The sequence below is a fragment of the Fringilla coelebs genome (assembly GCF_963513975.1).
Source record: "Fringilla coelebs genome assembly, chromosome: 3".
NCBI lineage: Eukaryota > Metazoa > Chordata > Aves > Passeriformes > Fringillidae > Fringilla > Fringilla coelebs.
In genome coordinates, this window is record NC_140030.1 from 84,651,978 (window position 1) to 84,666,628 (window position 14,651).

Consider the following 14,651-nt stretch of genomic DNA (forward strand, 5'->3'; position numbering starts at 1 on the left):
ATTAATCATTATTTTAAATGATAATCATTAGTATAAATCTTTTATTTATTGATTTTATTTTTGTTTAGACTCAGTTCTTTTACTAAATTATTTCTGGCAGAAAGTGAGTCTTTTTCCCCCATGTTTGTAATATTTTAATATTTTAAAGTAATAGATGTCAGAAGCAGGATATATTAGCTGAATAATTTACATAGAAGGAAAGCTGTACTCAGCTTTGTTCCTACAAATATTTATGCACCCTAGATACTTTATTTTAAATGGATGCTTTAATCTTTCTGTATTAATTTAATAAATTGAAATTTTGATTGTGAACAAGGAAGCCAGTTAATGTCACATAAAAATCTTAAAATCTAACTGTAATATTCTTAATATTTGTTTTTCCTTGAGAAATCCTTAGATTTGACTTCACATCTTATAATAATAATTTTTTCTTCTGTTAGCCTCTGAAAATTTAGGTATTCTAAAATTAGGTCATTTTGCAGCTGTAAGTACATGACAGTAGATTTCAGCATTAGTTGCAAGTTAAGTAGTACATCATTTTTGTGAATACTCTGTGTATTTTTAGCTTAAAAGTCTTGCTTAATGTTTTAGATTCAATATGAAAGAGCAAGAGAAGATCGAAGAGCAAAAGTTAATACTTTGCATAAATACATATTTGAAGTTCTCAGTGCCAGGGTAGGCTTAGACTTAGCAACTGTGGAGGAAATGATATTGGACGTCCCTTCGGTGAGTCTGTTCTGTATTCCTGTTGATTTAAATTATTAGTAAAAATATGTTGCAGATTACCCCTTTGATAGAAAGTATTATCCATCATTTTGATTGTTTCTGCCAGAAAATGGGAGTACTAAGGCACACAATCAATCTAAAAGGACACCTGACTAAATCTTTCAGCTGAGTTTCCCAGCAGATTTGCAAATATCCCTAATTTTTGATTGTGGCTTTTTCATCTTTCTTACCCTACCTCAAGGAAAATATAAATACAGCTGTTATTTTGATCAAAGGGTTTCTTTTCACATCTACCAGTTCCAAACAGTTTCATCCATCTCAGACTGACTTTATTATGTTCTAATTATGATAATTTTGTTTGTTAGGCAAGTTCTCAATGAAATTTCTTAGCTAGTGCAAAAGTGTGTAACTTACAGGAGCATTTTGAAAATTAGCATGTTGTTAATAAGAAGAAGGAAGATTAATCCTGCACCATTTAAATGCTATGGGAATGTTTGAAAGCCCCACTAAGAAATTTCAGTTTTGAGCGCTTTATTTATGTTTGGATGTTTAAAAGATTGAGTTAAATGGGTTTGCAGAGTGTATACATCTCAAATCTATGGAATTTCTGAAAGCTTTCGTTATTTTTGTGCATTTAGTGTTGTCTTTCATGATGTTTCAAAGCGATTAAACAAACAGGAGGAAACAGCTAAGCTGTACTTTTAATAGATTATCAAAACTCAGTATGGCTGTTGTGAAAAGATACAACTCAACTTTTCTGATTACATTTTTGCTATTTGACCGTTGTTGCACCTCACTGATGTTATTTTTGTCTGTTAAGGGAGATTTGACTTAGCATTTAAAACTTAGCCACATAATATCTCCTTTGATAAAACAAATCAATTCTTACAACTTCAGTTTTACAATTACAATTCAAATTTAGCCTTATTCCAAATTTTTGGGGGTTTTGTTTGTTTATTGATATTTTTATATCATAAAATGTACTTAGCCTCATTTGTTTGTTTTTTTGTGCTTACACAACATAGAGGTGTGCTAAGTATTGTCCCTTTTTTACATTTGCTAAATGATATATAGTTTTAAATCATTCTGATTTAATGTGAAACTGCTGTTCTACACCAAGTTTGACTAATCCCAACATTAGTCAAGAAATTGAGAAATTGAGAAATTTTGGGTTCTTGAGGGTTTTTTTTGTATTAGGCTTTAGTTTGAGTTTTTCTGTTTGTTTATTTTTGTTTGTTTTGGTTTTGGTTGGGGTTTTTTTTGGCTGTCACCAGGACCATCTGAAAAATTGTGGTTGAATATTTTCCTGCTCTCAGTTTTAGTTTATTTATAAACAGTTTAAGCTGCTGGGGCTGTGTCAACGTTGTCCCTCACCAAATTGTCATTTAATAAATTCCCACAAATATATGTCTTTGATATCCATGACTTATGTTTTGCCCTTTAAAGTGTTAGCCTGCATAAATATTCACACAGTGGGTGGGAGAACCACATGGACTTGAAACAGCAGACTGATTCTTTGCAGAATCAGTAGCTGTGGGAACAGCTCATATCTTACCTTCTGTGTAGGATTATACAAGCCCCAAAGTTGCTGTTTGTCCTCCTCTTCCTCCCAAGCTGGAGTCCTTGTTGTATTAGTGAATCTTTTCCTGCTTTTTGTCACTGCGCTTTCAGCACTTTAACAATTTTTTCTTTCACTATTTTGGGGGTGGGTCTTTTAATGTATTTTTCTCTGTTTTAACCTTGTTATTCACTATAATGCGATTTACAAAAGTGAAATGCACTTCTACAGCTGGCTTGCTTTTACTTCTTTTATTTTCATGCAATGTTGTCTTCTCACAAGAGTGGCTTTCAGTTCTGTCAACCTGGGTGTCACTCATTTTCCTATCATTGCTCTGATTCAGCTTTAATATTTGTTTATTTGGGGGAAAAAACATGCTTGTAAGAAATGTACCACAACTAGAAGTGTATCCTTTGTCCCTGAACAGGTGATGCATCTCCACACATGCTTGCTAAACTTTTTGATGAGGAGGAAGTCCCTACCATGGCTGAGTTCTTCAGTTGGATGCTTCCTATCTTCTCACAATATTTGGGGATGAGCATTTGGGGATAAACAGTGCCAAAAAACTTTAAACAGTAGCATGGTCAAATTAGTTTTGCACCTCTTAAAGGCACATAAAAATATTTTGAGTAACATGCACTCACTCTTTGTTTTAACAGTTCGATGCCTTTGATTCCTTTTTTGCCAAGGGAGGAAAAAAATCATTGAAAATTTTTTATCAAGAAGGAGATCCGCGAGGAATAGGTAAATTTTTAGCAATAATAATACAGGCACATCTAACACTGCATTCTATTGTTCATTTCATTTGAGGTTTCTCAGAATAAAATTGTCTTTTGCTTGTTCAGAATTTTGCAAGCTTTTGCTCTGAGGACTGAAAATTCATATTTTAAATGCTTGCTTTGCTTCAAGTCAAATTGTTTTGGAAAAAAAATCTCAATTTTAGCCATTCCTAGAAAAAAGACTATAAAGTGTTATCCTGAAGTATAGAATTGATTGTGACTTTTTCATAAGTGAGTTTTGGCCACAGTTCATTAGAAAGTACTTTGATAAAACCTGTCTCTGAATTTTCATTTATTATAAATATTTGAATTTTTTTTGTTTAACATGCATGGTAGAACATTAGAATGTAATGTCTGAAATTCCTAATAATTCACTAATTACTACAAATATTGTTCTGTAACTTATTTATATTGAGCTATCAAATAGGAATATATCCACAGAGGACCTGAGGCCATCTCAAAGTCTCTCTTTTCTCACTTAGACCTGACATCTTTTTTGGTAGGATAAATGAAAATAAAGTACCTTAGTCACCAGCAAATTGTTTCAGAACTACGGGCCTGAGCAAATTCCCTTTTCTGTGCATTATAATGCACCCAAATAGGTTTGTAAGATACATGTTATACGTTTGGCGTAGTTTTCTAATAGTGGAATTAATTACAGTTAGAAATTATATTGTTTTTTTTTCTCTGACAAAAGAAGAAAATGAATTCTTTATATGTTCAATTTTATTTCCTTGTATTGATTTTAAGCATTTTATAATACCCTAATTTTAAAAAAGAGTCATACCTATGAAATTCCTTTTCAGAGTGTGGTCGGGTAATTCCAGATGTTGAAAAAGGAAGTAAAATTTTTCAATTTTATTTGGAGAAAACACCAGACAAAATCCTAGGACTATGCTTATATTTCGTTCGCTATAAGAATGACACGTCCTTAAATGACAAAACTATACATGAGGTACTTTCTCATTTATTTAAAAAAATAAAGCTTTAAAAGCAGCTATTGTTTGTTTCATTATTTTTTTCACAGTTGTCACATAACTAAAGTTACTGGTAACTTTTTTGCTCTCCATTTTGGGTAAACAGCAAATAGCTGTATCGCTTCAGCAAATACTGAAGCGAATGTGAATTTAGTGTCTTACAGGATTCTTGTTAAAGAAATAAACATTAATTTCTCATTCTCCTTGGTATTTTTCAAGCGGTCAAAGCTGCTAAGTATATTATAATTGTGATCAAAATCCCTAAGCTACAAGGAAACACTGAGAAGACTTTATTGCAAATACCAGGAGACAAAAAGTTTACCTGTACCTTTTTATGTGTTTTGATAAACAAAATACAAAATAAACATTTATCCAGTGTAAATTGTGTGGCATGAGATTTTCTGCTTTACAAGACAAATTCTTATGTAAGTGTGGGCTTCATTATTGTTCATAGCTACATGTCTTAGTATTTGGGCAGTGCTTAAGGGACTGTAAATTGATAATAAATAGTTTCACATATGTATCTTGTAATTAGAATAATTTCAAATTATTCAGACAGAAAATCCATTATTAGTTTACATGCTTTATAGTTCATATTAAAATGTTCTATTCATTTTGAGACCCAAGAAGGTGAAGGAGAAAAAACACTATCAGAAGTAATATACAAGTTCTGTCTTTATCAAGGACCTCAGTATTGGCCATAAATATCACTTTTCCATCAAATACCTTCCCAAATAATTCCAAATGCTGAAGGGATAAGGAAAGGAAATTTATGTTCTAGGAAGTTTGTTACATGATGTATGTTAATACTTACTTATTTTAAGGACATTTTAAATGCTGTAATATTACAAATAGTTAGACCTTGTAAAGTTTTGTTTTGGAGAGTAGGTAAAAATTTAACTTGATTCAAAATAATATATATTTAGTTTCTTATATAATTTCATTGTTTCTTATATAATTTCAGATAAGGACATTCAGAGAGTTTTTTGTTACTTACAATTCATGAATTAGTACCTAATTGTGGGTGAGGGCATTTTTCTACCATGTCAAAATTTCCAAACTCTGTGTGATAGATAAATAACTGATGTAACAAAAGCATAACTAGACAGCTTTTTAAAAAGGTATTAAATAATTATTGACTTCCCTTTTTTTATTGAGAGTACTAACAACGTAGGTGTGTAATATAATGATTTTCTCTCCTTAAATTCAAGTTTTGTTTGGCATATTGGGGTGCTTTTATAAAACCACATAGAACTTATAATACTGTTTCTAGTGTAAGTTACTTCTTTGATAACAATAATATTTTTACGCTGCAGGAAATTTCCTTTGGTGTTTTGGATGCCACTGTTGGACTCCTACCTGGTATTAAAGATCTATTAGAAAAGGTTTTTCTCCCTGCTATCCTTGAAACAAGTAATTGGGGTGATTTAGGTCAGTCCAAAGAGGATACAAAAGACAAGCAGAAATTTGTGGAAACAATTAAGAAATACATTTCATTTTTGGGAGGTAAGCATTGCATTTAGGAAACAAACTAGAGGAATTCTCCTTAAAGATTTCTATTTAAAGGCATAGATAAGGAACTTCTCACATTCTGCAAGGAAAAATAAAATTATCCATTACTTGCATAATATATAGATGGGTGGATTGTTTTCTTAAGCTAATAGTGACACATTGCTTTTAAGGAATACCACTGCATTTAAAATCAGATATTTCTGTTTTATGTGAGTGCAGTAAATTGCTATTATATCAAAACAGCACTGGCTGTAAATTTATATTTTCAAATTTAAATTGCTTTGACTGGGGGAAATTTATTTTAAAGTCCTAATTGGTTTGATATTGTAATTGCCTTTTTCTCAGGTGCTGCAGCATGCATTGAAGGAACAGTTGAGTTGAAAAAAGTAGAGCACATTAATTTTTCTGAACTTCAGACCTTTGATAAAATAACTGCAGCTGCTGACAGTCATGACACAGTTAACCAGCTAGAGGAAGTACTTATGATATGGTATAAACAAATTGAACTTGTAAGTTGCTGTTTTAACACATCAATTCAGCAGGAATATGGATGAATATTTATAAATTATATGTGAGACTTGCCTGAAGTTTGCCAAAGGCTTCAGCTGCATCTCCACCCAAATTAAGAGAAGTGCTCTGCTTCTATGCACAAGGGAAGTTAAGTCGATAGTCCTTATGCCTAGGAATTTACAGTCTAGTGAGAATAAGAGTTTCTTAACTCTTAATTCACAAATAGTAAGAAGAGAACAGAGTTGCAGGACTAACAACACTGATGAGGACTAAATATGTAAATAGAGCATACCTAACTGTACATTACCTGTTAAGTTTCTGCTGCCACTTGTGGTGGGAAGTACTGCTCTTAGGCCCAGCAGGGCGTATTTTATCCTGTGTAAGTCTTGCATGGTGAGGTCTCAGTTATCCAAGTCTGAAACTTTCAGAGAGAATCCTTCTTCAAAATATAAATCTGTGTCGGCAGGGACATACTCATAATACTATACCTAGTGTGTTTAGCTCATAAGAATAAAAATATCAAAGGCATGTAAAAAGAGCTGACTGCACATTTATTGGCATACAAATGGATAAATTTATGACTGCTATTGGATACTTTTATTGAACTAGTTTTTGAAGCTCTGGACAAGTGAAATTACACGTGGTGTATTGCAATCCAGAGATTCTGGTTAAAGGCTTATCTGTATATGCTGATATTCACCCAGGGTGTGAACACAATTTGTATTAATTGCCTTAATTTCAGTTTAAAAATATGATTAAGTGCAATTCAGACTTAGAAAGCTTTTCTCAATGGGAACCATTTTCATGTGTCAGTAACTGCAAGCTTGTTCTTTTCTCAGTGAGTTTCCACAAGAGCATTTCTTCTCTATAATGACTTGTCTATTTCCTGTAGTAGGCATTCGATTTTTTTTTTTCTCAATTGGGTTGCAGGTTTTGACTGAGAGCAAACAGCTAAGGAGAGAAGCTAAGGATTCAGGTCCACTGTTGGAACTGGAGAACTGGAAATACATGTCTGCTAAATTGAACTTTATTATCGAACAGATCAAAGGACAAAACTGTAAAGCTGTTATCAGTGTTCTGAAAGTTGCACACTCTAAAATACTAAAGGTAATAATTCTTTTTTTATGCTGGTTTTTTTTTTACTGTAAAGGTTATTGTTTGTTTATTTGTTTTTATTTCATCTAAGAGAGATTTGCCAAGGAGAATTAGAAGAGGAAAATTTAGATGTGTTGCCGGTATGCTGAATGTATCAAGACAGAGAACAAAGACAGTTCAGGGATGCAGCCAAAAATGAATGTAAAATACATTATATGTGCAATAAATACAATAAGTTAACTTTTATTGCCTGCTTTGGCAGCGCCTCTTAAAAATTCATTTACGAATTTACTTCTGGGAAGTGAATGCAAGTTAAAGAAATAGTTCACTATGTATGAAGTTTTTCACAGTGCTTTTTTCCCACTAGTCATGGCAAGAATTAGATGGCAAGATCACAGACGCAGCAAATGAATCAAAGGATAACGTGAGATACCTAAGCACACTTGAAAAAGTTTGTCAGCCCCTTTACACCACTGATGTTGTAAGTATGCCTTTCACCATTCTTTATGCATTGTTTAGGTATTTACATAGAAATCCCAGGGCAAAATAAGGTTTCCTTTCCTTATATTTACTTAAAAGTAATTTTTTCTAATTTACATTTCTAGCTTTCCTGATCTTTTTCTAAAAGCTTGTCAACCTAAATGTTGAAGCATTATTTTATGATATATTTCATAAAATAGAGTATTTTGAAATATGTATTTAGTAAATAAGCATAAGTACGTACAATTGTCTAATAAGTCAGTCCTCGTATTATTTTTAAAAGCAATTAAAACAGCTACATATTTTATAATGCCAAAATCTCTAAATATGCCTTCCCCTGAAAATGCCATATGTGCCAATGATCACATAACTGTTACCAAAGTACCAAAATTTCAGTTATATAGAAAATACAGAAACCTTATAAGGTCCTAAATGGGCAAAACTTTTTTTTTTTTTAATATAGAATACAATATTATCTGCTTCTATTTGCAAAAGTACTTGCCAGTCAGAATTTGGACAATTGGTTGTCCAGGTACACCATTCAGTGGTAGTTCAAGATACTAGTTATTTGGTATAATAACTATGAATTATTAAAGCAGGTGTATTGCAGAATAGAATGAAAGGAATAAATACCCCAGAAAAATAGTGCTCATTCTCCTTTGTTTTTGAGTCCTTCATGTTTTGGTCCTATATGCCTCTAGCCCTCTGTCAGGAAGTGCTGCATTTCTTTTGAATCTCTGGCAGCTTAGGATCCTACTGCAAGGTTGTAACTGAGGGCAAGCAAAAGGACTTTGATAATATATGACATGGAGCTCATATTGAATGGAATAGTATAAGAAGCAAGTATGATGAGCAGTGTCACTGAGCTGTTTATCTTCAGCTCTTAAAGGTATCACAAGAGGGTGCCAGGTACCAGGCCGTAATGATGAACTACTTCATAGGTGTTATAAAGTTCTTTGTATCATAAACAGAGACAGACATTAGTGGGTGCAAACCTGTTGAAGAGTTCATAATTTTACTATTACAGGATAGTTAATTAGAGTTCTTTATTTAGTCTGGAACAGTTTGGATACATGTGATTTTCTGTTTAATTATGTTCCTGAGATCAAGTTAATTTAGATAGGATTTTCTATGATAATCAGCTTAAAAACAATGATTTGCAAGCTTAATATATAATATATCCTGTTTCAAACAGACCTTCATTCTGTGCAGAGTGGCATTTGGTGTCTGGTATGGACAACTCTTTTATATATTAGTGAATAATGAATGGAAAAAGGAATACATGTTGATTTATGATGATATTTGGTGTGTGCATAAAATATGGTATTTAGTGTATGTAGCATCACACAGTGAACATTTGTGCTGAAGTAGGTTAATATATGAAAATTCAGACTGAGCATTTAACTTGAGGCTTTGAATCAGAGAAATTTCTACACAGTCCAGTATTAGTATTAATACTAATTAATAACCAGTATTAAATCAGGGTGTTATTTTCTGTCAAGGATTGAAAAAGAAAACCTATAGACTCAGAATCTCCTGATTCCATTTCAGGGGCGGTGTTGGTGATGAATGCTATGGACACAGATGGGTTTTTTTTATACTACATAGCATTTATTTCACACTCTTGCTAAATGCAACTGCCTTCTATGTCTATTCACAGTATGAGTTTGAGTTTGCAACTCAAATTTAATTACAGGAGCTTGGCTTCTCCATTGAGGGGTGACAGCCAAAATTTCTTGATGTTCTGAATTGCAACTTTGACATGTTCCTGATAATGTTGATGAATTATAATGTTTTGTCTTTTGGTTTGGGTTCTTTTTTTTTCCCCACCAAAATACTTTGGAAGTGTTTGAGCTACTGAGTATTTGTAATGCCACTGCATGGTTTTAACAATGTGAACATTGATTTCCCAAAATATGTAAAAATTTAGGTGTTTGATATGCTTAAAGGAATTAGGCATTTTTAAATGAAACTTACATTGTGACAATTATTTAATGAGTTTTCTGAATGAAACATTTAATGCAAAGATTGTTATCACAATGAAAGTACATTAGCACCCTTACCTGAAGGAAAACAAAAGCAACCATCACAGAAAATTGCTGGCAGAAAAATACTTCCTATTGCACCAAAAAATGCAACCTTTACACTTTGAATAAGTGTTCAATTATGTTCATCAAAATAGGATATTAAAATTATTTTCTCTTCTAACATCTTTAATCTGATTTCTTAGCCAATGATCAAACTTAGCCATTTATTGTTCTTGTTAGTTGATATTTGAAATCTTATTGAGCATGGTTAGTCTTTTTTAATAAGAAAACTTTTGGTAAGATGACATTTTAAAGACTGATTTGTGTGGCTTAGAAAAATATGTAATTCAGAAGTTGTCAATAGAATAAAAATATAATTGCTAAAAATAGGAAGTAATTTTTTTCTTGAAACTTTGCTTTGAGGTATTAATGACACAGGGAATACCATACTTGGTAAAGGCTGTACAAATGATTCACCGTGTTTCAAAATATTACAATACTTCTGAGAGAATTACATCATTACTTATAAAGGTAAGTATATTAAACAAAATAGTAATTACAAAAATTGTGTGACTTTTCAGAAGAAAAAAAAATTTGTTTAAATCAGTAGAGCATTAGTTTAAAAAATGGTACTAAATAGTGGGGAAAGGAAGAGAATTCTGTTGATCACAAGAAGATTAAACTTGAATTGCAGATTTCTCTTCTGAAAGGGGCTTTGTTTATTCTTGGTTCATCAGCGTTAATTTTTTAATATTCTTAATTAATCTTCTGATCTGAATTAATCTGATCAGTTGTTTCCTAAGTCACAGAATCTGCAAAGGCTCTTTTTCTCTCAGCCTGAATGACCTAATGGCAGATGGCCATTAATCTGACTAGGCTGTTCCTCCAAAAAGTGAGAAAGAGAAAAGGTTCCTGTTTTCTGAAGCAAGTCATACGAGACAAGTTAATTCAATTTCAGATCATAAACTTTCCCTCCTTAAAGAGAAAATTAAGACTGGCTGTGCATTTATGCCAATGTCATTTGCAGAATCCAGGTATTCACTGCATGCAAAGATGCTTTGTACAATGGTTTTCTAGCAAAGCAATCCTTCCTAACTAAACCACACACCTGCAGTAAGCATTCAGGGGAAATTCACAGTATACCCTTATAACACAGACATACATTTTTTGTTTCTTTACACCACAGGGTTCAGCATAAAACTTTGTTACATTTCAATTTGAACTAGGATATTAAGAAGTATGTGCTCTTTTGAATCTGTATCTATTCATGGCTGTGGCTGTTTTCTATATATCTCATCAGGTATATATTACCTGTCATATAATGGGTCTTTGTACATTTGTATATTGACTCTTGCTGCTGTCAAAACTATGAAACTATGCTTGAAATGGCAAGAAAAAAATCTGTATTTTTAATCCAGTGGTTTAAGGTCCCTATTTACTGCTTGTTTCCACTTAATGATCATCAGAGGTGACACTGGTGGTCCTATATCAAACTTCATCAGTAATTTTGGTATGGCAATTTCCAGTCTTTTTTCAATTAGTAGTACTTAAGGCCTGCTTTACAGTAGCCTCATGTCAGTGTTGCCTTTTTCCCAACCTGGAAATGAAACTCAGGATAATTTTAGTAAGGAGGTAATATAAAAGTGGATCGTTAATGAAAGCCTTTAGAGGCAGTTATGGAAAAATGTCCACAAAAGCCTATCCCTACAAGGTATGAGTACGCATTTATAGGTTTTAGGAAATTAGCATAATTGATAAAAAGCACCAGTTAGGAGTACAAGTGGTCAGGTGGTCTTTCCTCCAGGTCAAGCCCCTTCTCTGGAGCCCCCTCCCCTTCAGTCCTAGTTGTGCTTTGTCCATGAGAACGCATCTCGAAGAGTTGTTCTTGGCTTTGGTTCCCAGGTAGAACCAAGATAGCCTTGTGGGGCCTTGTACCTCCCAGGGCTTGAAGCTCCGGAATTTGTTTTGTCTTTCTGCTTAGGAAAAGGCCGTGGAAAAGTACTGGAAAAACTAGCTACTAATACAATAGGTGACAGAGTTACAAATATATGTGTGAAGAATACAGAGAACATATAAAAGAAAAAAGGCAAAACCCAAACACCATCAGGAGAATTGTTTTGAATTGTTCATATTATTTAATAGACAAAAAATTGTCTGCCTGTAGCTGTTCTCTATGGTATGTCTTCTGCATCTGCACATACTCCTCTCTCTCCTTCTGTCATGAACAAATTTGGATTTTTGTCGTTGAGAAGTAGAAGAATTTTTTTCTCCTTTTTATAGCTACAGGAAATCAAGGTAAAGCCATACTGCTAGGATACAAAATTCTTTAAGAGCAGTCCTTAAATAACTGCTGCAAGTGTAAAGACAAAAATCTAAGTGAAGAAAGGTTGGAATTCAATAAATTCTTTTTGTTCTTGAATTTTGATTGATGACATTCTGTGTTTATGTATTGCTGAAATTATAGGACTTAGAAATATGTCCTGGGACTTACATATACTTCTGGGAGTGTTCTCAGAGTTTTTATAGGGTGTTTGTTGTATATATTGCATATAGTTTTTAGCCACTCTTATTTCCACAAGTGAAATTTATTCCAAATCTGATTGATAGTATTGACACATGTATATGAGAATTTTATTAGATTTTGTGAAATAGGAAAATTTGCTGTTAAGCTTAAAATTACTGTTAAACTTTTTTCATTTGTCTGCCCTAGGTTACAAACCAAATGGTCACAACATGTAAAGCATACATTACAGATGCTGGCTTGAATCGACTCTGGGATCAGGAGACACCAGTAGTCATTGGAAAAATCAATGTTTGTATTTTGGCATTTTATTATTTGCATGTCAAAGCTATTGATTACCTGTTGATATCATAAGGAAGTCCATATCAATATGTATCAAGTGCTTCACACCTCTTGGCTTTTTTATTTCATGATGCTCTGAAAGTTTTCCCAAGTCATAGTCCATGGGCATTGCTGCAATTACAGTAGCTTCATCTTTATCAATGTGGTCTGTCACTGAGCATGGAATTGGCATCTTTGCTTTATGTGCAATCAAGGAATTAATATTTTACATTTTTCCATCTTGAGGAAGAGGGCTATGGGGGAGGGTATAGCTCAGACATGGTACCATCTTCCTCTACCCTGGAATATCTGGTGTTTGAATAGACCCTGACTTTGCTACAGTAGTTCCTTTCCATACAAGATTTCCCTGGCATACCATGAAAAGTCAGTGTTAAGATAGTCTTCCTCTTCTTCATCTGATGGTGACCTATTAAGAACAAATTAAGTGAATGCGATATGCTATGGCAAGATATGTGCAGCAGTGGGAATACTTGTTGCCGATGTTAACTTCATTTCCACCTTCGCCTTTTCTGGATCTCAGTTACTGAGTTCCACTCTTCCCCAAAAGGCATAGAACACAGAGGAAGAATCACTTCCCTAGTCCTGCTGACCACACTATTGCTCATGGAGGCCAGGATGCCGCTGGCTGCCTTGGCCGTGTGAGCACACTGCTGGCTCATATTCAGTCTGCCATCACCAGTACCCCCAGGTCCCTTTCTGCCTGGCCACTGTCCAGCCACTCTGTCCCCAGCCTGTAGTTTTGCAGGGGTTATTGTGACCAAAGTGCAGGACACAGCACTTGGTCTTGTATAACACCAAATTGCTGGATTCAGCCCATTTATCCAGCCTGTCCAGGTCCCTCTGCAGAGCCCTCCAACCCTCCAGCAGATTGATACTGACACCCACATCTGCAAATTGGCTGATGGTGGACTCAGTCCCCATATCCAGATGATCAGTGAAGATATTAATCAAGACTGGGCCCAACACTGATCCCTGGGGACACCAGGGTGGCTGCCAACTGGATGCACCACCATTCACCACCACTCTCTGGTTCACTGTGCTCTACTGTACATTTGTTCATATGTTGCAAGCACTTTCTTCAGATACTGAAAGAAAACCGCTGTGTTTAAGTTGTTGTTGCCTGTTGACCGAAACCAGATTAAGTGATAACTAATGGCTTTGGAATGTCAATAGGTTTGAGTACTCTAGTCCCTCACTCATAAGCAGAGCATAATGAATATGGGGCTCTTCCTTCCTTTTTTAGGATTGCATCTATCTGTTGAGAGAATATCAGAAATGCTTCCGTGAAGCTAGGCAAGAGACTGCGAAAAATCTAGGAGAAAGGACATTGGAAGTATCAGAAGTGTACATTTTTGGGAAATCTGAAGCTTTTTGTAGGAGATTAGAAAAAGTGAGTATATTGGGTGCTGTTGTTATTCGCAAAGAAGAAGCGTCTCTCCAAAGAACAGTTTACAAAGTGGATGCTTGCCAACATACATTCTCTTAATCATCCTTTCATGGAGTCTGTAACTCTCTATTGAGAGAATTTAGGCACTTCCACAGAGTACGTCATCCCAATGATCGACGCTATTACCTCACAATTGCCTCCTCAGCTTGTCAATTTACCTCATTTATTGTGGAGAGAAATAACCTGATCTAGATTCAGATCATTATTTTAAGAGGTTTAAAATTATGTGAAAAGTAACACACTTCTGGTTTTTTTTGAATTTCTTTAAAAACTCATGTTTACTGCCAAGCACAATTCTTCAGATGATTTTGCTGCTATCTTAACATTTAGCTGTCATCTTAACATTTAGCTTGGTAATGCAGTGAAGGGGCTTTAAACTAACATTCTTGAGTGGAAAAGGCAATGGGTGCTTCTTGGTACAGATTAAGGTCAGACAAGGGATAAGATGATAATCATCACAAGGTAGTAATTCTGTGAGTCTTTGGTGTACTTTTTTAACACTCAATATACATACTAATTTGTAGTATTGGGGTTGTGTTTTATTATTCTTTGATATAGCTTTTTGTCATAAGTATGCCATGTTTTAACTCCTTTTCCATATTATCCCATTGGATCTAGCAGTAAAACATAAAAAAGCCCTCTTTATCATTAAGAAAAACAATGATTATTTTACTTTG

At 34.0% G+C, this 14,651-nt stretch overlaps 1 protein-coding gene across 1 annotated transcript in view; it reads left to right on the forward strand.

Moving 5' to 3' along the window:
• Window positions 1-6,034: 6,034 nt before the first annotated feature.
• The window catches only part of DNAH8 (dynein axonemal heavy chain 8), a gene marked incomplete at both ends in the record, with an annotated part of 108,284 nt that continues 99,667 nt past the window's right edge, over window positions 6,035-14,651 (forward strand). Inside the window, 6 exons of the mRNA XM_084202648.1 lie at window positions 6,035-6,061; window positions 6,993-7,169; window positions 7,525-7,638; window positions 10,103-10,195; window positions 12,375-12,476; window positions 13,771-13,917. Coding sequence (XP_084058774.1) covers window positions 6,035-6,061; window positions 6,993-7,169; window positions 7,525-7,638; window positions 10,103-10,195; window positions 12,375-12,476; window positions 13,771-13,917 — 660 coding nt within the window. The remainder of the gene's footprint in view (window positions 6,062-6,992; window positions 7,170-7,524; window positions 7,639-10,102; window positions 10,196-12,374; window positions 12,477-13,770; window positions 13,918-14,651) is intronic.